Source organism: Podarcis pityusensis, assembly GCF_964106645.2.
Source record: "Podarcis pityusensis genome assembly, chromosome: 4".
NCBI lineage: Eukaryota > Metazoa > Chordata > Lepidosauria > Squamata > Lacertidae > Podarcis > Podarcis pityusensis.
In genome coordinates this window covers 64,009,037-64,034,474 of record NC_138027.1, presented here as the reverse complement: position 1 = coordinate 64,034,474, position 25,438 = coordinate 64,009,037, and the positions used below count along the sequence as shown (strand labels likewise).

At 39.7% G+C, this 25,438-nt stretch overlaps 1 protein-coding gene across 2 annotated transcripts in view; it reads left to right on the top strand.

Moving 5' to 3' along the window:
• POLA1 (DNA polymerase alpha 1, catalytic subunit) overlaps nt 1–25,438 on the top strand; it is a 193,789-nt gene that overhangs the window by 73,322 nt on the left and 95,029 nt on the right. For both annotated transcript variants that reach the window (XR_013985674.1, XM_081003459.1), the window contains exons 32-34: nt 2–176; nt 4,340–4,521; nt 5,701–5,832. Coding sequence is in view for 1 of the 2 variants with exons in the window: in XM_081003459.1 (XP_080859585.1) it covers nt 2–176; nt 4,340–4,521; nt 5,701–5,832 (489 nt within the window). In the remaining variant the exon portion in view is untranslated. The remainder of the gene's footprint in view (nt 1; nt 177–4,339; nt 4,522–5,700; nt 5,833–25,438) is intronic.

Here is a 25,438-nt window from a genome sequence, read left to right as displayed (position 1 = left end):
GGATGGATCAAATCTGAGTGCTAGCCAGAGAGCATATGCTCCAGAACAACTGAAAAAACAATCGAATCTTGCTATTGACACTCAGTACTATCTGTCGCAACAGATCCATCCAGTAGTGGCTCGTATTTGTGAACCCATAGATGGAATTGATTCTGTCCTTATTGCAGCATGGCTAGGTTAGTATTGAAGTTCAGTATTTACTTTGCAATTAAAGGTAAAGGGACCCCTGACTGTTGGGTCCACTCTGGGGTTGCGCGCTCATCTCGCTCTATAGGCCGAGGGAGCCAGTGTACAGCTTCCAGGTCATGTGGCCAGCATGACTAAGCCGCTTCTGGCGAACCAAAGCAGCGCATGGAAATGCTGTTTACCTTCCCACCGGAGTGGTACCTATTTATCTACTTGCACTTTGACGTGCTTTCAAACTGCTAGGTTGGTAGGAGCTGGGACCGAGGAATGGGAGCTCACCCCGTCGCAGGGATTTGAATCGCCGACCTTCTGATCGGCAAGTCCTAGGCTCTGTGGTTTAACCCACAGCACCACCCGCTTACCACTTATTAGTAATTAGCGTATGGCAGAGCATTCCAACCCTGCCTCCTCCCGCTGTGCACGATGTGCTGTAGGGGACTTGTATTAAGCCAAGGTACCCCTCAGCTCTGCCAACTGAGCTGGCTAGCTACTGGCAACCCCCCCCCCCTTGTGGTATCCCAACCAGCAGACAGCCCCAAACAGAAAGTTCGCATGGTGGGGCTAAACTATCCCAAAATCCACTGGATACCCAGCTGGTCTCATTGCAGATGGTGGCATTGGACCAGTCCTGACCCAATTGCTGTGCCAACTTAGAATCAAGCCCTGTTGTCCACAGCTACCACCACAGTCGTCCGCGACTGGACCTAACGGTCAGGGGTTCCTTTACCTTTACCTTTACCACCACCTTCAGCAGAGTTAACTACTATTTGAATCAATGTTTTCATATGCTTTAAGCTTATCTTAGACTCTCCAACTGCTAGTGATAGTGTTGGCCCAATGAACGGCTGTTTGTTTGCTTACTTAATTTGTCTTTCCACCAAATGATGCTCGAGGCAGCCAAAAGTAAATTATAAAATACGAAACAATAATACATTGTTTTTGTCATGATCCAAGTGCAGCTTTCTACTTCCCATAGGCAGTGGTAGCAAGGCCTGTTTGTATCACTTATTCTCAAGGTAAACTCTGTTCAGCAAATTTTAGGCTGCTAATTTTTCATTATTCCGACCCACCCGCACACATCCTCAGGAAAGGCAGTGCATAAATTAAAGGGGGGAATAATTAATAGCAATTATAAATAATAATGTTAGAAAATTCTTCTGACCAAGATTAGGATTCAGCATTTCAAGAATACGTAGGCACAGTTTGCGCATCATTGTAAATCGTAATTAATGATTTACTGTAAGCTCACTGATCTTGCCTGCTTTGCTCTTCCCCACTGGTGAGCAGAGAAAACAAACGATCCCTGGCATAGCCTTATCGTGTTTTGTTTCATTGTTTTGTATGGCTCAGTACGACTGTAATCCACGCCATAACTTTATTGACCTTTCAGTTTTAGCCAACTAAAAATAATTGACGTGTAATCCTATGCATGTCTACTCAGAAGTAAGCCCCATTTAATATAGTGGGGCGAAACTATTGTTAGTGAAAAATGCTTGCAGAGTTAAATCTTAGTGGTCTAACTGTTAACCAAACAGGGCTATAAAGTACTATACAACTGTTTTTCAAAAAGAGATTCAGGTTGGAAGCCTCTAGGTGGCAGCACTAGACACTATTTCCCTTTTATTTTTCAAAAGCTTTAATGAGTTATGCAGCAGGGTGATTAACTTTTAAACTTGCATAGCTCTCAAGTAAGACTGGGGAAGAGTGGTCCCCCCCCCCATTAGCTTGTTTATTAAAATAACTAATTTTGAAATAATCACCCTGCAAATGGAAACTTTAGTCTTTACAAAATATTTCCTTTAAACATAAAAATTACATTTAACCTGAGTATTATTACTTATTAACTGAAATTTAATTTTTTACACTTTTCCCCAAGGCATGATCATATGAAAGCTTATTAGACTATTCTTGTTGTTAATAGAACGTAATAGCTTTTAAAGTAAGAGATGAGTTTGTGATCTAAGATTCTTCTACCTTTCTACTTAATTTGGGGAATCCTAAGTGAATTAATTATTAAAAGCCTGTATATGAAAAAATAATTCACAATTAATTTTGACAGGTTAACTCATAAGCAAGAGAGATCAGTTCAAACAAGTCTTGGGGTTTCTCTTTTCTTTCTTTTTTTAAGGACTCTAATGGTAAGATGTATTGCTTCCATGAAATTTACTGATCGTTAGTTTTGTTTTATTTTTATTTCTGTAACTTAAAGCTGAAAGTGGATTCCTTGAACCAAGTAATTGTCTGTGGAACAAAATACAATATTATTAATCCAGGTATTTACTTAGGTGTCCTTAAAATTATACCTCTTTATTTGCTTGGTTTGCTGTGGGCTTGAATCAGGACCACAGTTGGTTATGTTGTTTCCAGACAAAATAATTATTAATGCTAAAATGAAGGTTGGTGCAAATTGCTGTTGATGAGCTCCATTGACATCAGTAGAGTTCTGATTCACACAAACTGTATCTGAACTTCTCATAAACGAAGACAGATGGCTTACCTATACCTCTTTGTTTCTGTATCTCCAATTCCAATATATATATTTTCTAATATTATTGAGTAAGGTTATCCATGCTACAGCATGAAAGGGGGGGGGGGATTCTATTCAATATTACTACTTAAATATATTTTAAGAGTCCCCCCCTTTCTAATTAATTCTAACATGATGCAAAGTATTACGATAGAAAATGGTATTCAGTAAGTTTTCCTTTAGCACCTCTACATTACAAATAAACTCTTTTTGTAAGCTTGCTCTCTTAGGAAGATAATCAGAATTTATTTTCAATTGCTAAAAATGCTATTTGTCAAGCATCCCAGTTATAAAATATTTTAATGATAATGACTTTCTAAAACATTAAGTAGATGAAAAGGGGATTCGTTTCAGACTTCAATCCATCAACCACTTCAGAATAGTATCAGAAGTAATAGTGGTACTTTTAGACTGCTCCAACGAAGGTAGTATGTGGCTTGAAGTCATAGTGAATGTATGAAGTAGTAGTAGTTGAACACTGCGCACTCTTTTTTTAAAGAGCAAGTTGTTGAAATATTGTTTCACTAATATTTTTAAAATTTAAACTGGAATTAATTTTGTCAAAACCCTATAATCCCTATCTAAATTCATTAAGCTAAAATAGATGCCCTGTTGGTCAAGGGTGTGCCCTGTGTCAGTGTTAATATTCCTTATGCTGTAAAAAGCATTCCTTACTTTTAATTCTTCATTAGTAATGATAAATTCAACTCTCTTCCTATTACAAATGGAAGTTTTAAATAAAATAAGTAAGCAAGCCCTCATGACGTGAGCATTCTTGCAATACTTTTTTTTTGTCGCTCCTGAAGGTGACGTACCTATTGCTTAACAATTATAATGACACTCAACCAGATTCTTATTCTGTATCCTGGTCTGTTAAATTAGTTACCTTTATCTTTGATCCTGACCGGCTGTTTAAAATGCATCTCTAAATACAAAACACATTAGTACAATAATAAATTGTTGCTCATATTTCCCAAACTTTCTGTGTTCTGGTAACCAAAAGTGCTTTTTTTTGTCTTCAATTCACACTTTTTAAATACTGCTGCTGAATTTTAACAACTGCATTAGATTGAAACCTACATGCTGTTAACCACTGAGCCAAAATGAAATCGACCACTGCATTGAAGTCTGAGTTGGCAGTTGTGTACAGTCTTGAAGGAGTGGGTAATAGCAGTACAACCAGGTTTCTTTTAATGGAGTTTTTATATTCTCCCTTTCATTTTAATGATGCCATTCTGGTTTAAAGACTTTCCTAATAAAGATGCACAATTTTATTCAAATATTCTCTGTGTAACTTAAGAAAATAGCAATAAAGCTGTTCTCTAGGAGTAGCATCTTCGTAAACAAAATGTTCTATTGCATACTCCCCATGGTAGATAATGCATTGTGCTTGTTTTATTTATAAAGCAATTTTGTGTGAAAAGATAAGTAATTTCTTCATGTTACTCAGCTCTTCATCTTAAGTTTAAAATGGGAAAACGTATTCTTTTCTCTTTTTTATAAAACACCTTTTCCTTAGGATTTAGTCTTCCTTTGGATTTTACAGTTTGTAATTCCTATTTGAAGCTGTATCAACTTAGATGAATTGCTTTCTTCGGACTTTGAATTTATATTTCTTATTACCAGGGCTGGATCCCTCACAGTTCAGAGTCTCTCACCATTATCATAAAGATGAGGAGAATGATGTTTTGTTTGGAGGGCCAGTTCAGCTCACTGATGAAGAGAAATATAAAGACTGTGAAAGATTCAAGTTTGCTTGCCCAAAGTGTGGGACAGAGAACATTTATGACAATGTCTTTGATGGTTCGGTTAGTATTCTGATATTTATATTTTGAGAACAAATTCTCTTTATAGGAGATGGTATAAGGAGGAAAAGAGCCAATTATTTTTCTAAGTTTCCATAAGGGGCATTTGTATGTTAATGCCAAATCCAGTTTTCCATACTATTCTCATGTGCTTTTTCAAAGTGTTACACATATGTAGCATCTTAGAACTGCTTACTTAAGAAGGCCTATTCAGTGTCATTTGGCTACCCTAAATCAAGCTAATTGGAAGAGAACATTTTTTTTTTGAAGTTTCTGTTTTATATTTTTACTTCCCTCTTCCCTTTTATATAGAAGTTTCTTCTATGTTATCTTTCCTGCTGTCTTCGTACATCAGACATAAAAAGTCATCGGGTACATTCCTGTCAAGGAGTGCTGCCAGAAAATCTATCTGTGACCTTGGATCAGAACTTGAATCAGAGCCAACTATTTAACTCTATTGCAATGTTATGCATGTACCAGTTATTGGCAAATTAGTAGGCTGTGGAGAAGTGAAAACCTTGAGAGTTAAAGCAAATAAATTCTGTATCTAAATTAAAAGCAATTATTTTAAGTTAATTTGGACAAACAGCAGATGTTCTGTGTTCCTCGAATCAAAACAAAGCAGTTCTTGGAAGCAAGCGAGAGGAAAAGGCAGGCACAGATCAGTAATACTTGGTAAATCCTTGACTTTGTTTCATTACAGCTGTAAATAAGATAGTTAATTGCATGGGGGCTTGACAACTTACAGATGGGCTAAGTGTAAGAAGAGCGGATGTCAAGCTCTGCAATCTCTTCCACCTGGAATTGCTTAATGTTGTTAGTGCGGGAGTGGTTGCTTGGATCACAAAAGTACAGATTTTTAAGCAGTAATAGAAAGGGGGGTGGTATGAAACTTGACTGCTCTTCAGTGCATTTCTTCATAATGAGAAATTTATTAGTTTGCTTTTATCTGTGTAGACAGACTGAAAATTCTGTTCGGCTAAAAAAGGTTGTAAATCTTCCAGTGAGACATTAATTTTGCTGCGGCATGTCAGATCCTGACTGTGCAGTCAGAACCACAACAAGAATACTAGGACAGGAATACCACTTTGCCTTAGAATGTATGTCTTTGAACTTTATACTTGCACAGGACCTTTTGCAAAGCTGTTGTTTATACTGATTGTTGGTCTTTTAAATCTGTAGGGCCCGATGATCGAAGCCAGCTTGCGACAGTGTAGCCAAAAAGACTGCCGTGAATCTCCTGTAATGTACCTAATGCAAATTAACAACAAGCTAAACCTGGATATAAGAAGTCATATTAAAAAGTACTACAGTGTGAGTAACTGTGTTCTTTAAGTTTATATTTAGTTCCTCATATGAGCAGCACCCCTTCCTGTCCTGATCCTGGCCCAGTTCAGACACCAACATCTTGATCCTATAAAACCATGGTTTACTGAACCAGTAACTACCTGTGTGCTGGCATACTCTCACCTCTTCCTTCTTCTCATGTTTCTTACTTGAGTTGAAGATATTTTGGTTTCTTAAACTGGTTTCTCGTGTCTGAACCAGGTAATTGCTTAAGCAACTTCCTTCAGATATGGTTGTATGTACCAATTTCTTTAGATCTAAACATTTGCAAATCATATGAGAGAATTTGCTTGGCCTTGTTATCGGACTGTGTTTGTACTAATTCAGAAGGGCTGGGGAAAGGAATCCTTTAACTTCAGTGTTCGCATTGTGTAGGCTTTCTAATGTGCATTTCTGTGAGAGTTGTAAATTCAGATCAGGGATTGCTTCTTTTGAAGGTAAGTACTTCACATTTAAGCAACTCAAAATCATATAATTAAGAATTTTTTTTAGGGTTTTCTGAGGACTACTCACATGAATGGCTCTGAACTGATTTCACAGGCCTTTGTTCTTTCCGTGGTTAGTATTAAAGTTTAATCATGCAAACCAAATATTATTTTAAGCAGCGGAATTTGGTTTGTATTTAATGAACAATGTAAATCTAGTGAGAACACCAAAATGTGATAAAGTGTTTTAAATTAGGACATTTCCTAACTTTTTAGAAATGTTTGTTCATATTATTTTTCAGAATGAGGCAACAATTTGTATACAGTGGTGTTTTGGTTTGCATACGTCTTGGTTTGCATATGTTTTGGATTACAAACACGTCAAACCTGGAAGTGCATGTCCTGGTTTGCAACCTTTTTTTTGGATTACAACCCATTTTTTAAAAAATTTTTGGAGGCCCCATTACAAACGGATCTCCGGAATGGATGATGGTTGTAAACCAATGTACCATTATATTAGATGCTACCACGTGGTGTCAGAGCTCCACACATTTTAATGGCCTTATCATTTGTATAAATGTCAACATGATAATTTGAAAAGATTTTTGCAAATCACTCCAATGAAAGCAAGTTTGGTTCAACACACATTGAGACCTTTGGTTAAATATTGGTTGCACTTTGTTGGATTATCCACACATACACCCTTCTTCCATCTCAGCTCTTATTCCTAGCCGCTATGTAAAGATTTTTACCTTCCTCTTCTTCCATAGAAGCTTACAAGCATTCTTGTTGACAGTTTCACTAAGGTTCCAGGTAACTTCTGATTTAGTCTCTCTAACACAGTGCTGAAAGTTGTGCACGGAAATATTTTCGAAAACTGGGATCAAGAAAGATTGAAATGCTGGTAGGGTGAAAGAGGAGCAACCAATTACTCTTTGCTGATGGAAAACACCTGGGTGCAAACAGTGGCTCTCTATACCTACTCCGTATCTTTTAGGAGCAGCAGTATGAAAATGGAGAGAGAGGGTGACTACTGCAGAGGAACTAGGCATTAGGGACAGCTTCACATTTCAGCTGCCTCCCCATGTTCTATCTCTGGAAAAGAAGAAGCATGGAAATGTGGAGTGCAGAAATACTCTTATCAGCGGCACTCACTTTTTAAAAATGTGTATTCCTGAGTTACAACTCCTGTAAATATTGTGCAACTTCACAGTAGCTCCAGCAGTAGGTTTGGGACTTGGTTTGCTGAAAAATTTCTTACTAGTTTCATTCATATATTTTTGGAGTCTCCCCCACCTTTCTTAAAACTTAAAATGGTGTGGCTTTTTAAACTTTGCTTCTAGGGCAACTGGGTGCACTGCAAAGCACAGTGCCAGTGAGATCCCAGCCATGTGCCAAGGTTTAGTTTCATAAGCAGCTGTTCTTGCCACTAGATAGGGTCCTCTGCCCCACTAGCAATCAACTTAGTGTATAGGGCCCAGAAAATCCCCACTGCTCAGGGTGATGATGATAGGAGTCATAGTACATAACACCTGTGGGTGTACACACAGACACTTATTTCTACCTCATTTTTCCTCTTTGCTCCAAGGAGCTCAACATGACACATGGTTCTCCACTCTCCGCCAACCCAACACCTTTTCATTATTACTATAACCCTGTCTTGTTATGATCCCTGTACAACAGCATTTCATATCGGCTATAAATAATTCGTCCTAACAAACCCTGACTCCCCTCCAGGGAGCTCTCAGCTGCAGCGTTTGCACACGCCGCCATCTTGGTAGCATCTATAGTAGCAAGGTTGAGGGAAGTTGTCATCTGAATTGGACCCTTGTAAATGTTGTGCCTATATTTGAGGTGACTTGATTCTTTGAAACTGCTTGGTGATAGTTCTTTACTTCTTCATAGTGTTTATATCATCAATACCACATAGGAGTTCTGTTCAGACCAAAGTTTGGAACCTCCTAGAGCTAGGTGATTAAAACACATTAGGTGAGATGTCTGTTCCTATATCTCAGGTTGCACACTCAAAGGAGTGTGACATCTCCACCTCACCCCACCCCAAGTTCTGGAGGGCGCCAGGGAAGAGCGGAGGCTGGATGCGGCGCTTCCTGGCATTAGCTTGCCACCCTTGCCTGCCTCCACCATGCCTTGCCGAAGCAGCGCCACGCCCGGAGCCTCCATCTGCCGTGGCCACCGCAGCACGAAGCGGCCAGCTGAGCCGGGAGGCGCCACATCCAGCCTCTGCCTCTTCCCCGCCGGAGGAGCCGCCCTCCAGCCACTGCCCACCTCCTTCAGCCCTGCCCGCAGCGCCGTCCTCCCTAAAAAACTCTGGGAAACCGGGGGGGGGGGGGCCACCGGAGGGAGCTTTGCACCACGGTGCCGGATATGCTTAAGACGGCCCTGACCGTATGATTATTTGATTTGATTTAGTTGGACAATACAGTTCATATTGTTCACTCATACTTGCTATTTTGAAGTACTTACTAAAAGCCAAGGCATTTGGGCAGCGGTTGTCAACCTGGTCCCTACTGCCCACTAGTGGGCGTTTCAGGATTCTAGGTGGGCGGTAGGGGGTTCTACGGCACAAGCTGAATCCTCCTTCCATTGAGCACTGGTGGGCAGTAAGGAAATTTTACCATCCAGAAAGATGCATTAGTGGGTGGTGGGTATAAAAAGGTTGACTACCCTTGCATTAGGGTGAGCCATACCATGATGTTGATTGAAAACTGCAAGATTGTATTTGCTTGGAAAATTATCTGTGATCTAGTAACATTTTTTCTGCTTTAGCAAACATATTCCCCTTAAACAATAGCATGTCTTACTATTTCCCCCCCCCCTTTTTTTTTTTACTATTTGGCTTCTGCAGTAATAAATTCCTTAAATATTCCCCCCACCATTCCAAATAATTTTAACTTTTCATTTTTTATCTGTACACATATTAAGCTTTTTAAAAAAGGACGACATCCTAAGATTTTATTCTTTCTGTTTGTTGCATTATTCTTTTGAAAGATTGATCTAGGTTTTAAACAATTTCTGCAGAAGAACAAATAGAAAAAAGAAAGAAATACTAGCTAATCTAAATTGGGGAATGAAGAAGGCTTTTTTAAGCATGAAAATTTCATCATCTTGTCAGCTGGCAGAATGCCTGCTGTGTGGATTCACAAAGGCTAAGAATTACACTTTCATGAAATTTTCCTCACTAACTGCCCTGGTTAATTTGAAAGATAACCCACTGTTCTAATTCATCCCTCAATTGGGTGGTGCAGGTTTTATCTTTGATCTGACAAAGCATTTGTGTTAATCGTTTTGGCCCTCTACTAGACACTCTTGGGATTGTGCTTTTACAATAAATGTGTCTGTGATAGCTCTTTAGTCTATTATACTTACAATAGATCCATAGAACTGGTAATTAATTCTGTACTGCTTTGGAAATGGGAAGAATAGGTGTAGCTCTGTCAAGTGCTACTGGAAGTTTGTTTAGCTGGTTCATTTTTGAAGTGTTACCCTGAGCTTTCAATGAAATATGTATGGTTTTAGAGGAGTTTGTTCTGAAGTGCGTGGCTATAAGTGGGTGATCTGTATCCGGCATGTACACTTTATAGCTTCTATAACTGATTCTCATGACAGAGTGGCATACGGTCCCCATTTAAAAATGTATATGTTATATAGGCATTAATTTCTTTTTAAAAATTAAATATAGCCACCAAGTTCAGTCCATAACAGTTGGAATAGTACAAAGGCTAATGTATAACTTCTCAAATCTCCTTACCGCTCCTTGAGAGATTAATCCTTTAAGAAAAACATTATTTTTGTTAACAAAAAGTATTCAATCTGTAGCATAAAGTACTTGCTCTTGAGATTGACTACAAATACCCATCTTGTTTTGTAGTGTTTGTGTGCATTGTCGCACAGCTATGCTGTTTTTACCTGATAATGTATTAACTCCATCTCAAGAACCTTTGTGTTGACTTTGGTGATGATATATCGAGATGTGTTTGAATTCATACAGAACAGACGGACAAACACCTTTCCAAAACATACACTAGACAGAATTGACAAAGGGAGCCAGTGTGACATAGAGTGTTCGACTAGACCTGGGATACCAGGGTTCAGATCCCCTCTAAGTCATGAAGCTGAATAGATGATCTCAGGTCCTTTTGAAGTCTATAGTTTTGTGTGGGTTGCCGGTCAGGTACTTGTAACCTCACATATAAGCTTCAGCATGATTTCTTCAGATGCCTAGAGACTCCCATGTGTTTGTTCCAGTAAACAGACAGGTCTGGGACTTTGGTTCACTCCTCCGTCACTGTCAGGGATCCAGCTCCAAGGTAGTGGTGACATTGGAACTAACCACAGGTTAGGATCCTATATCAGTATTGCTGAAAGAATGCATTTGTTTAGGTCATGCCCCTTAACAGCTATGGTTTTCTGGCATTTGGGAGTTTGAGTGAACATGGAAAGCCCTTAATACAGCCCATTAAATTGAAATGGGGTTGGGTTTTTTTGTGTTGATTGAATATAATGCAATGTTTCTAAATAAAAGTTTGTATTTCTATCAGTTGTAACGTAGGGTGACCTGTCACTGAATAGTGATTGTCAGCAACAAAATGGGAGGTCAGAAAATAGCTACGGAAGAAAGTGGGAAAAGGGAACATAAAGATGCTTTTCTTAAGGTGATATAGGAAATTCGTATGAGCTTTGAGTGTACTACTATATCTTGAAGCTGAATGTGGAAGTGAATGAAATAGTATTGTGGGTTTATATGTTTAGTGTAGCCCACGATGTACATTGTTAAATAGGGGTGTACCTGGCATAACATACATCTCTAGGATCCATGGTGCGGTTGTTCCTGTTGTGATGCAAGGTTACTTGAGTTGCATGCAAAGGATTGTAAAGCACTCGCTGAATTTTCCTCAAAGCCTGATCTCAGATTAATCTTTCAGCTGGCACAGATTGAATTCATTCATCATAAAGTTATATATTCCACATGTCTTCTCCTTTCCACAAAAGGAAATGATGACCAATGCCTTCATATTTCCAAAAACTAGACACTGATACACCTTGCTATTTCCCATATTTTGAATGCATTATACAGTGGTGCCTCGCAAAACGAAAAACCGTCTAGCGGTTTTTTCGTCTTGCGAAGCAACCCTATTAGCGGATTAGCGCTATTAGCGGTTTAGCGGCTATTAAAGGCTTATCGGCTTAGCGGCTTAGCTGCTAAAAGGCTATTAGCGGCTTAGAAAAAGGGGGGGGGAGCGGAAAAAAATCTCAAGACTCGCAAGACATTTTCGTCTTGCGAAGCAAGCCCATAGGGAAATTCGTCCTGCGAAGCAACTCAAAAACGGAAAACTCTTTCGTCTAGCGGGTTTTCCGTCTTGCGAGGCATTTGTCTTGCGGGGCACCACTGTACTTAAAGGCAGCCTCCTTCCACGTTCCAGTTTTTTCTCTTAGATAAGATCTCACAAAGCCTTGATATGACTGTTGGTGCCCACCAATCCAGGTGTGTTGTGCACTGTTAACTCCCAGCTTCTAGACTTCATGGTGTATCATTGGGAACTGGTGTAGTGTAGCGCTTAACAGCCATCTGTCATGGATGCTTCAGATGAGATTCCTGCATTGTAGTGTGTTAAAATTCTATGATCTTTGAGCCAAATCTCATCCAAACACCATCAGCTTAATAGGTGACCTTAGGCAATCCTGTCTTCTGCAGTAAAGGTAAAGGTACCCCTGCCCGTACGGGCCAGTCGTGACCGACTCTAGGGTTGTGCACTCATCTCACTCAAGAGGCCGGGAGCCGATGCCGTCCGAAGACACTTCAGGGTCACGTGGCCAGCGTGACAAAGCTGCACTGGTGAGCCGGCACCAGTGCCGCACACGGAAACGCTGTTTACCTTCCCGCTGGTAAGCAGTCCCTATTTATCTACTTGCACCCAGAGGTGCTTTCGATCTGCTAGGTGGGCAGGAGCTGGGACCGAAAGATGGGAGCTCACCCCGCCGTGGGGATTCGAACCGCCGACCTTATGATCAGCAAGTCCTAGGCACTGAGGTTTTACCCACAGCGCCACCCGCGTCCCTGTCTTCTGCATGAGTATTTAATACTGTTTTCTCTGTTTTTAAGGATTACTAAGGTAATATATGAGAAACAATTTGAACACAATATTCTATAGATATGTGTGGCAATGCTTTCTGACCCACTCCCTTTACAGTTACTATTTGTGTAGCAGGGTAGAGCTGACTGGGAATAAGTTCTTAGTGTCCTATTTTCTGGAAAAAACACACCAAATCACATTATTTATTTACTACATAAACTCATGATCAAGGCTGCAATCCTGTCCCCACTTACCTGGGAATAAATCCCATTGAACTAATTAAGACTTGCTTCTGAGTAGTCTTGGTTAGGATTGCATTGTAAATCTTTTTCCTGGTTTCATAACATTTAAACAATGTTTTATGAAGTCAGTCTGTTATAAATTGCTCTTGCACCTTGTCAAATACTTAATCTTGACCTGTGTGCCATTTGATGATCTAGAGGAGTCCCTTTTTCTTGGATAATGTTCCCATAACTGATATTGAGCCATAGCATGAATTCCAGAAAGGCTTCCATGAGTTAGGCCTTTTCCTTAAAATAGAAACTGTTATCCCTCTGAGTAAACAGCCTGGCTATAAATTTTGGGAAGACATCAATATAATTAACTCCCAGATCTTTTATCACTGAAGTGCCAAGGCTGGCCAAAGCCTCTATCAGGACTACATTTTGCTATTATTTCCGTATGCTTGTTTTTTTAGATTTCTACCCTTACCCATGCCAAGTAGCTGAGGTTTCATAATTCAATAAAATGAGCATCAAGTTGCTTTAATAAAGCATGTAACTATACTAGCAATTTCGGGTGTTGTTGTCAACTCTTTCGTCCTCTCTACCATCCTCATACCCTGATCAAGTTCTTGCAAAGATTAAAAAAATATTTTCATTGTAATATGTTTATCTGCTAATAAGTTGGATCTTAACACATTTCTTTTCTGTCCAGAACACTTCTTAGAATTGCTAGTAATCTTTTTGTGACTGAAGATACATTCCATTTAATAACTTGGCCGATATATAATCTTAGAGCAGGCTGTCAACACACAAGTCTTGGGGACCTTGGATGTCCCTTTGGGGTACTTAATATAATCTGCAGTACTCCTTCAAAGTGGGTAAACAGTTGATGTGCGCCCAGGCAGGGAAGGGTTGTAACCAAGGCTGTTGCTGCTGTTTTTGCAGTCTAGACATAGGAAGGTAGCACATTGGAAAAGACCACTTGTCCTTCTAATGAGCCTTGCAACCATCAAAACCATTGTGTTTCTTCTCAGTGGGACGTTTGGCATTCATACCTATTTAAATTTGGCCCTCCTATAGATTAGTCATGATTTGCCAATGACAACAATATTATTTGAGAAATAACATTGATTGCGCTATCATTGGTACTAGTTGATTCTTACTACTTCAAGCAAAGATCTACTTTTCTCAAAGAAAAAAATCCTCCCCACATGTCACATTTCAGCAGACCCTAAGGTCTTGTAGAAGAGAAGCTGACACATAAAAGAATTAATCTTTTCATTTTTGACAAAGTTAGTAGTAAATACAACATTTAAACTTTTCTGGGAAATTACTTTACCATTTGAATTACAGAGTAATGCGTTGCTTAGACAAGATGTGCTAGGTGGCTTTTTGTTTCTTCTTTTTAGATAGTCTTTAAAACCAGTCACCATTTTAAAGAACAAAATACTGTTAAAGACACCAGATTGTAAAAGCTTTGCTGCTCCTTCAGAGTGTCTTGGGGCCATCCTCTGATATGTAATTGCTTTTACATCAGTCACAAGAGAGAGACAAGAATGCGTTTTCCTTGAACTTAACAGTTTGGGCAATTTTCTATAATCCAGTAAATACAAATTGTACCCTGATTATCCATCTAGGTCTGTCAAGCAAATTTTAATGGATGAATGAATGAGTCAAATCTGTGCATACAAATATATAAATGTGCAAAATATGGGTCTAATTACAAGGCAGCTGAATTTACAGAAGGTCAGGTAAACAAGGCACCAGTGTAATGATTATTAATTGTTAATAATGCCTTTGGGAAAGCATTCACATTTGTTTTTTAAAGATCTAATAGTTTTTGCCTTATTGGTAATAAGTAACTACCAATAGTAAAAGTAAAATGTATTTATTCTCCCTCCCCGTTTTGTACTGTGCCTTAATATTTTATTGCATCTTCCAAACTAACAAGATGCTATAGTACATTCTTTCTCTCTGGATCATAAGGCACTATGTCCTTTGGGATTATCTCCTGTAGCAGACAGAATCCATAGGAGAATGGCATCATACAGCAGGAGGAGGTTCCAGTGGGAGTAGAAGGGGACTTATACTTAAAGGGAGTCCCACATTAGTAACTGAGAAAAGAAACTATTGCTCCCAGTTCCAGTTGACTTCAATAAAGGGGGAATTTCCATTGGGAACCTCACCAGCATCACTTGTTTTCTGGAGTGGTGGGTTTTCTAGGGTGATAGTTCTGTAAGTCAATGATCTTGAGTCAGTAAAGGATGGGTTGTGGAAGATCTAATTGTACATATCTTGCCTAGCGAACTATTCTACAGATTTCATCTAGTTTGGGTCCAGGTCTGTGGCTGCAACGGTGGACAAAATAAAGGATGTGTGCCTAAAAGCCTGGAACATTGATCCAGGCTCAGAAGTTCATCTTTCTTACAAGTCTTCTGGAACCAGTTGTTTGGGGGTCAACTGGATGAGATTTTGGTGGAAGCAAAGATGGCAGAAAAGGCACAAGTAGCCCAAACCCTCTTTTTTGGGTGGGGAAGGGGGTCACTTTCTCCTACCAAAGGACTTGAAAAAATTCAGCCCAAGATGGTGACAAGCCAAGCTAGCTTCTCACATAAACTCTTCAGCACAAACATCTTTCTTTGTCTCCAGAGGGAGAAAGTACAGTCCCATTCTTCCGACGATGCTTGCTGAGCTTCTTGACATGGTGTTGCTTCCATGAACAATCTCGATAGAAGTTTCTTCTTTCTTATACAGTAAAGCCAAGTGCTTTTTCTGTTGGTGGCTGTTTCAAGATAGGTTGATAACCTGGAGACCCTGAGAACACCCCCTCTTTGTTGTTTAGTAACTATGTATGCCACTGTCTTCATGTGGAAGTCTCGCTATCACAAGCCAGTAGCTCAAGGGGTGTGCTTTAATGTAGAACGGGGAGACGCATCAGTTGCATAGAACTTTACGCTATCAAACTGTTGAGTGGTATTTTGCTAACCTAGTAAGACTGTTATGCCAGACCACCTAAGGTTGCTTAGAAGAACAGAGTTGTTATCCCAGTAACTAGTCCTGTATCTTCCATTGGATTTTTTAAACCTATCCTGGGCCAGTAATCATAACATTCTCCATAGGAGTGGAACTGTTCATCCATACCTTAGACCAGGCTCGGCCAAACTTGGCCCTCCAGATGTTTTGGGACTACAACTCCCATCATCCCTAGCTAACAGGACCTTTGCCCAGGAATGATGGGAATTGTAGACCCAAAGCATCTGGAGGGCCAAGTTTGGCCATGCCTGCTCTAGACAGATGGACCCATCACTACTCCTGGCACAGAATGGAATTTCTGTGACTTCCTGTTCTTTCTAATGAATGGAGAACACTCTGACCTGCTCTTCTAAAGTTGGTGGGCATAGAAATGAACTTCTGGGGATAGGTAGGGACATCTGAAACATATCTATGACTCCTGAATGTTGCTGCTTTTATTTGTTCAGTTTCACTGTTTTGGTTATGATTTTTCACATCTTCTGCCAGTATGCAGTGGGGTGAATTGCTGTCTGGGTAAGAGAGGAGCCATTTCTCTTGGATGATGTCATTTGGAAGACCAAGAATGCACTGTTAAATAAAAACAAAAGTTTGTTTCTTATTATACTTGGTTGAACTTAAAAGGATATGTGCTGATTCTGTTTGAGAGCTTGAGGCTTGTTTCCGTTGATCAAATCAGTGTAAAATAAAACCCCTTAACAACATGGTGCGCTAACTGCTCTACCATAAAATGTCAGTTTATTTTCCCCCTTGCTTTTTTATGTGTAAAACCTGTTAATACACACTGCCAATTAAATATCAAACTACTTCACTATCAAAAGGTGCTAATTTCTATTTTTAAATTCAATTCAGCTTTTCAAATATGTGTACAAGGAGTGAGTTTCTCACCCCTGCTCCCTATTTAGGGATGCTCCTTTCTTTTATCTCTCTCTGCTCCATGCTGTTGCAGCATTTTACCAGCTTTATTCATTAGCATATCTACCAGCAGTTGTGCAGGAATGCAAGTAGAGTACAGGTTCACAGAAACTCTAAAATTGTGCAGTTCTGTGATGGCTGTGCTTATGGTTCTAGCTTTGTCCTGTGCCTTTGAAATACAGTGGTGCCTCGCAAGACGAAATTAATTCGTTCCGCGAGTTTTGTCGTCTTGCGATTTTTTTCGTCTTGCAAAGCAAGGTGTCGGGAACATTTTGGAAAAGCTTCAAAAATCACCAAAGTCTTTAAAAACCTCAAAAAAGGCTACCACACCGCGTTCTATGAGTTGCTCCTCGAAGTCAAGTCGCAACTGTATTAACGGTGTTAAGAAAAAGGAAACAAACTTGCAAGACGTTTCCGTCTTGCGAAGCAAGACCATAGGGAAAATCGTCTTGCGAAGCAGCTCAAAAAACAAAAAACCCTTTCGTCTAGCGAGTTTTTTGTCTTGCGAGGCATTTGTCTAGCAAGGTACCACTGTACTGGATTTGGATCATAGAGAACTGGGGTTCATATCCATGCTAACCCATGAAGTTCACTGAGTGATCTTGGGCCAATCACTACTTTTCAGCTTAACAAGTCTCATAGAACATGTTGTCAGGCTAATGACGCCCAGCTCTGTTTTTCTTTTTCATGAAATCCAGCTGGGACCGGCAAGTCTCTAAATTTGTGTCTGCTGTCAGAGGTTGACTGGATGAAGGTGAATAAACCAAAATCGGTCTGGATTTAGTTTACTGGTTGACTGCGAATGTGCCTGTTCTAAGATCCAAATTACAGGGTTTTAACCAATCAGACATATTCAGGATAAACCCATTGAAATAAATGGAAATGGCTATCCTTGGGATAGCTCAGTTGGTAGAGCATGAGACTCTTAATCTCAGGATTAAGATTCCTGCATTGCAGGAGGTTGGACTAGATGACCCTCGGGGTCTCTTCCACCTCTATAGTTCCATGAGTCTACAGTGGTACCTTGGGTTGAGAATTTAATTCATTCTGGAGGTCTGGTCTTTACCTGAAACTGTTCTTAACCTGAAGCACCACTTTAGCTAATGGGGCCTCCTGCTGCCGCTGCACTGTTTCTGTTCTCATCCTGAAGCAAATTTCTTAACCCGAGGTAATGTTTCTGGGTTAGCGGAGTCTGTAACCTGAAGCGCATGTAACCTGAAGTGTATGTAACCCGAGGTACCACTTTATTCTGATTCTTTGACTATGTTGTGGGTTCATTAATTTTAATTATTTTACTATGAGTAAAACTTAGTTGGATACAATAGTCAGTAGTTCTGTGCCTTCTATCATCTACACCACTGCTTGGCAGACCTGGCAACTTTCATTCATAATTTGGTAACTTACCCCTTAGGGTACTGTAATGTCCCTATAAGGGACTGCTGTGGTGGCATGCCAATCTGAATTGGTTTCCCCATATTTCACTTGAAGCAAGTGGTCTTAACTCAGTTCCTGTGATGGCGGCCCCAGTGTACTTGAACTCTGTTCCAAGAGAGATTAGCCTCCTCTCTTGTCCTGCTTGTTTTGATCTCCTCATTTCCATTCCTGTTTCTTATATTTTCCAGATCTTTCCTGTTTTGACAATGTTGCTCTTCTGTATTTGTCTCTTCATTCTTCTCTACAGCTGTCAACATATTCAGTTTAAACTTTACATTTCTTACAGTCTTGCTGCATATTGGGTGATATCCAATGTTGTGCGGATGGCATTCTGTTTGTGCGATGTGACTTTCCTTCCCTCAGTCCCTTGGAGCAGATTTTGAGGGACTGCAGAAGAGAGATGGGGGAAGGTCTGTTGCAGAAATGGAAGTCTGTTGTATGAGTGAAATGGCAGTGTTGAATACAACCCGTTATCTCAGTTCATACATTTTCTTCGCTCTCCGCTCAGCAGAGTTAGGGAGGATGAGCCAAGGCCATGCACATAAAGTCATAATGTATTATATCTGAACCTATCCAATTGCCTGCAGATTTAGAGCATGGGAGTATTGGTTTAGGAACTATGGATTAATTAGTCCAGAGCTGTATGTGAAATTCTTTAAATGTCATTTGGCTCTAAGAACAAAGCAGGTCTGAAACCAGAAATAAGAAATTGAACAAGACTCCACAAAATACAGCAATAAATTTAATATTTTATTTATGTTTTCAGAAACTTGTTTCTCTCTTGGAAGATTCCTTAAAATACTTGTCAGATTAAGCTACTGCATCTTGAATATTATCATTGTGACACAATATCAATTTTGGTGCCCCTGAATTTTGTTTTTAAAACAATTCTTTTAGATAATGTTTCTCTTTGGAAAAAAACAATTAATATTTGATAACACTTTAACTTCTATATGTATATAGCATGGAGATTTCCAAGGAAAATGAATATTCCAAAAGTTGATTTCCATCGCCTTCTGATTTCTGTCTTGGCCAATTTTTTCTAACATGAGTTTACTAAAATGAGTAGACAACAAATGTTGTTGTGAGTGAAATAAATATATGGCCTGAGAAATTTATAAAATGGCACTCAAAGAGACCAGCAGGCAGTTGAAATGACATACAAGGAGTAACATGCTTGCTAAAGCATCTAGTCCAACCCCCTGAAATGCAGGAATATCAACTAAATCATACATGACAAGACCTCTGCTTAAAAGCCTGCAAGCAAGGAGAGTCCATCACAAAGAGTGCAATACAGCAGAGCTGCTTTCATGTAACTGAGGCATGTATACCACAGCCAAGTTTGTTTTTTCAATAGGTAGCTGTCACTAATCACCATCCAAAACTCAGCAAAAGCATTCCCAGCTTCAACCAAAACTTGAGAGTTTACCAAACCTGATTTTTCAAGGGTAGTGTAACTCCCATCGCTGACGTTTCCCCAGTTCAGTTGACTTGCCAACATCCAGCTCATTATTGATTTCAGGCACTGGTTCAGTACTTCCATGACGCCTTTCGCTTGAGATAGAAAGGACAGCTAGAGTTGTGTGTCACACACATCTTTATAAAAAAAATTATTCCAGTAGCACCTTGGAGACCAACTAAGTTTGTTATTGGTATGGGCTTTCGTGTGCATGCACACTTCTTCAGATACACTGAAACAGAAGTCACCAGACCCTAAGGTGCTACTGGAAGGAATTTTTTAATTTTGTTTCGACTATGGCAGACCAACACGGCTACCTACCTGTAACTAAACACGTCTTTATGATAGTGAACTTTAAAACTTTGATGTCTTCCATGATAGCCAGTGTTGGTGTAGTGGTTAAGAGCGGTAAACTCATAATCTGGTGAACCGGGTTCGCTTCCCCACTCCTCCACATGCAGCTGCTGGGTGACCTTGGGCTAGGTCCACATCTTTGAAGTCTCTCAGCCTCACTCACCTCACAGAGTGTTTGTTGTGGGGGAGAAAGGGAAAAGGAGATAGTTAGCCTCTTTGAGACTCCTTAAGGGGAGTGAAAGGCGGGATATCAAGTCCAAACTCCTCCTCCACCTCCTCCTCCTCCTCTTCTTCCTCCTCCAACAATTTCAGGTAGATTATACAATTGTACCTTACCTGTACCTACTTAATACCTACTTTTGCCATTTGGTGGAATAGGTTGTATCTCATCTTGTCAGTTGTATGCATATTGGTAAGTCCAATATATTTTGTAAGCAGTTACTAATACTATAATGCATTTTCCCATACCTCTCTGGGGTTTTTTTTCTTATTGATTGAAGATTCTGCTGAAATATGTTTAGAACCTTGCTTTCTGTGGTAATCACAGAAGTCAGTGGGAAGACAAGCAAATTGTATTGAAAGAAATTGTGTGCATGTGTTTTGTGTTTCAGCATAGATTATCTCTGCCAAAATAACAACTGTCATTTTGCTTTGCTTTTTATTAGTGGGTTGTAGCTTGCTACACTGTTACTGTTACAGCTATCCTTTTTGTTTTGGTTTGTTGCTATTCCCCCCCCCCCCCAATTTGTCACTAGAAATGAGTTTTTTCTAGGTGTCATGATTTTGGAACATTAGTGTGCTAACAATATCGTGACGTTATTGTTTAGATTAAGCAGTGCAAGGTGATGACCTGCTTCACTGCACTGTTAAAGCTTGTGGGCCTTAACATTCAGTAACTTTGAAACTTGAGTTCTGCTTAGAATTTCATGTCATGTGCATCACAGGAGAAAAAGATGGGAAAATGTATACGCTGAGCCTATAGGACTTCCTGTGGTGCTTATTAATCCTTTATGGATCATTTGAAATGTTTCTGGTTTATTTAAGCTTTGCTGCTTGTATCAGATTGTTCCTGCAAAAAAGAAAAAGTGATCATGCTTTGAATTTTTAAAAATGATCTCACTTTCAAGCAAAAGCACTTTTATGCTCCATTAGAGTTGAATTTGCCAAACTCTTACATCGCATTAACACAAGCTTTACTGGATAGATAAATGTGTTTTTCAAAGGCTGACTTGAACTTTACCAAACAGTATATTAAGATTTTGCTGCTTATAATTTTTTTTTGCTTGGCATATTTTTGAAGTAAACACAAAGAGTTGGAAATGCTCTATATTTAAAAGAACAGCTTTAAACTTAGAGCAGAGGCTGGTCTGAATTACAAAATGTTTAATTGGTGTATTAAAACATCACCCTTCTTGATGATATTGAAGTTCTCAACATAGTTTATATTTAGCTAGTACTTTTACTTCTGATGGTGCGTTTATTTCTTAGAGAAATTATGAGTTCCATTTCCTTGGTGCTTGGTCAGGGGACTGAAAATTCCAGGTAACTCATTTTATACCCTTATCTTAGGCCATTAAAGTTAATGGGATCTTTGTTGTTGCATTTTAGTGGATGCAAGACCAAGCCATTAGGGTCTTGTCCTGCAGTGAAATCTGCAATCAGAGTCCCCTACTGTTACGTGGAGTGTGAGTGACTGCCAAGCTCTACAAAAGCATGGGGTTTTGTGTTACTAGATATCGGTAGTTTGTGTATTTTCCATATGTCTTTGCATGTACGTACTTGGTACTGCCAAATTTTGTCCTTGCTTTCATTTTCATGGTTTCTAATGAGGCCAGGACACCATGCAATCATTCTTCAGTGCCTTCTTAGATAAATAAGCCCAATGGACAGACAAAGTGAAGAAGTCTTGGTATACATTGCTACATTGTCCCCTCCCCCCCCCATTGTGTTTTATAAAAAATGCAAAATGGCCATTATTGTGATGAAGTATGTTTAGGGACGCCTCTATCAAAGAACTCTTGGAAGGGTACAATGCCCTCTGTTCCAATTCGTAGACATGACCCTTCTTACAAGTATGATACAGTCAAAAATCTGGGATCACACACTATAAAAGCAATTGTGTTGAAGGCCGCTTGTGCTTATATACTTAAGAAGAGGGAGAGAGAACTTCTTCCTTTTATTTTGCAGCTACTATCTATGTCTGTTTTCCTTGAGCTACACTTTTTCAGGAGTCACAGAGTTGTCCAATTGCTTTGTTAAAAAATGAGACTCGCACAATCAAATTCTGAAATTCCATGAGATTGTAAGGCAATGATGGTAAACATCCCTACTCCCAATTTACATAGTATTATTTATTTAGTTTTAGTGCTGGAAAAACAGAGTTGTGAACCTCTGAAAGAAAACCCCTACATTCAGGTTTTCAGGGTCCCACCCTATTGCAAATCTCTATAAGGAGAGAAAACAACACAACAGCCTATTCTCAGTCAAAGTAATGACATCCAAAGAGTTCCTGCAGAGCCTCCTTAAATCTTCAAACCTGCAACTTTATCTCTGGGTGCTCTTAGATACTAGTGGTTGCCAGGCTATATTTCCATAAGGCCTTGGCTTTGTCTTCGCAGAAAACAGGAAAGGCAAATGGATGGACCATCCCACTTGACCAGCTGTATGCCCTGGAACGTAGGTCCCAGTGAGCTATACTGGCAGATCAGATTAGGCATACTGGACTAATCGGACCTTGTAATGAAAATACGTTGGCCAAGTTGTAAAAATATTGTATCCTCTCTATAAGATACGAAAAGGGCAGGAAAACACAAGTCTTCAGAGGAATTATTAGTCCAATTGGTGAGGATTCCACAGTAAGACTTGTATCCATTGTGAGTCATACTCACAATAGACAATTGAAATTAATGGGCATGGGTCTACTCTGACTAGAGCTTAGTTGGATATAATTCCAATACTATAATGGCCAGAGAGTCAGTTGTACTCTATGAAGTATTGTTATTTTTACAGGACATTGCACCTAGCCATCTTCCCCAAATGCAGTTTAAAAAGTGTATGTGTGCTTCGATAGAAAGTTAAAAACAAACAGAATATAGTGTTCAGATTTTACATTGGTTTATGAATATTGGTTCATGCTGGGGATATTTGGCACTGTGAGAAAAATTATATGGATTGGACACAGGAAAAGTATTTGCTGAAGCAAACTAAAGAGTACATGTAGTGAAACAGTTTAGCTCAGAAACCATCAGCCTAACCTACCTCACAGGGTTGTTGTGAGGATAAAATAGAGGAAAACTCTGTATATCACCTTGAGCTTCTTGGTGGAAAGGTGGGGTATATACTATATATATACATGGCATATATAAATATGTTATATATTTATAAACATATATGGGTATATGTTATATATAAATAAATAAAATCTGTATAGTATAAAATATTTTGAATTTAATAGTTTTAATTTAGATTTAGTAATCTTATTGAACACTGGCGAATTATGCATGGGGAAGTGGCCGTGGGAAAAGGCATTAAACTATAATGTGGGGGACACACTTCAACATTTTGTAGAGTATCTTGATCACTTATTACAAACTCTTCCAGTTGGCCTGGAATCAGGAACCTTATAGCCTTGTTTAGGGTTGGTGAGGGGACATCTGGAGAGGGAGAAAGGGAAAAGGTGTATTGTTCCTCCCCCCCACAACCACCTATATAGTGGGGGGAGAGTTTTTTAAGAGGTCCAATGGGATGTGTCCACCCCACCCCGCATCTTAATCCCCTCTCCCAAGGATAGTACAAGCTTTCAGATATTCAAAGAAGCCAGTTCCTCCCTCCCTCCAGCTTCCTTTTTGTCATCTGACACCCTCAACATCCCATGGCTCAGCTGCCCTCAACATTCTTTAAGCCCTGGAGGTCACTGAGCATAGGTCTTTCACTGAGCCCTTCTGTTGTTGTTTTTATTCTTTTTCTTTCAATTTACAAACTAATATACTTCTGTGTACCTGGGAAGTCTCCCTCCCCAGCTATGCACAAAGCACAGCTGCTTTCTTCTTCTTTTTTGATGGATCTATTTAACTTCCTAAAGAATAGGTATGGGATTCATACAGCTTTGGTTTTAGAAGGGAAGCTGCAACTGTTCCTGCTGCTGAAAATAGTTAATGTGGAGGAAAATATGAGAATTTCTTCACCCTTGACATGGCAGCTTGGATGCATTGGTTTTACCACAACTGTTTGCCGTGGTAAATGCACAAAACAGAGGTGCAGATGCACATAAACAGACATGGACTGTCAGTTTTCCAGCTCTTTCCCTCATGTCTCGGTATGCATAGCTTCTGTATTGACTGAAGTGAATACTGGTGTTTTTAGGCTACATTGTTAAGGGTAGAGTGGTCCTCAGCGAGGTATGTCCCCATTCTACAAATATAGGGAATGAATATCTTGGAGACAGGAGAGCGCCCTCTATATTCTTGAATGCCAGCTTTATTACGATATTAGAGAACACTGTTTAGAGCCCCCCCCCCCTTTAAACAGAAAATGAAGTATTAGAAAATGAAACAAAAGTTTTAAAAAGTTAAATTTTGTATTGGGGGCCTGGACATTTTGCCACTAGAGGCAGAACTCCGAGCGGCGGACTTTCTGTCCCTGTCAGTTGGAGAGGCATGATGGTGCAGGGCGAGTGCTAGCGGTGAGGCTGCAGGAGGTGTAGCCCTGAACCAACCTTTCGCTTGTCTTTCCTCTTCTGAGGGTGACACCCTGAAACAACTTGCTTCAGGACTGCTTCATGGTCCAGTCGGCTGTGCTTCCTGTTACAATGAACTAGTCCTTGTAATAAGAGAGGGCAGACTGTTTTGCTCTGAAGGCTTCCAGCCTCAGGAAAATAAATTTGGAGTCCTTCTCGGTTAATGGGGTTGAAATGAAAGACAGAGGTATTATTTGTTCAGAGTTCTCAGGTCCAAGAGCTGGGAAGATGGACTGATTTTTAAGAGGTTACTTACAGATCTTCCTCTGAGGTACTCATGGACCCAACATTGTTAGAGAAGGCTCAGGTAGCTTCAGTGGCTATAACTTTTTAGGTTGGATTACAGACAGGTGCTCTGTGTGGGACTGCCCTTGAAGACAACTCAGAAGCTTCAACTGGTCCAAAACACAGCAGCCAGGTTACTGGCTGGGGTTCCATTTAGAACTCTTATAACCCCTGTTTTAAAATAGCTGCACTGGGTGCCAATTTGCATTTTGGCCCAATTCCAGGTGCTTACATTAGTGTTTAAAGCCCTAACCCACTGAGCCTCCGTCCCTACAGACCCTCTCAAGTGTTAAGGTCAATGTAAGTTAGATGGCAGCTCAGGAGAGGACATTCTCTCTGATGGCTCCTAAGCTGTAGAATTCCCTCTTCACGGAGGTATGTCTGGCACCTTCATTGTATAGTTTTCTTCATATGATCTACCTCTTTATCCTTACCTTTGACACCTGGAATATGGTTTTAGAACTGTGCTTGTTCTTCTGATTATAACTTGTTTTAACTGTTTTTAATATTGTATTTTTATATTGTTGCAGCCCTCTCCAGAAACTTTTGTTGTAGGGTAGATAATAAATGAAACAACAACAACAACAACGATGATAATAATAATAATAATAATAATAATA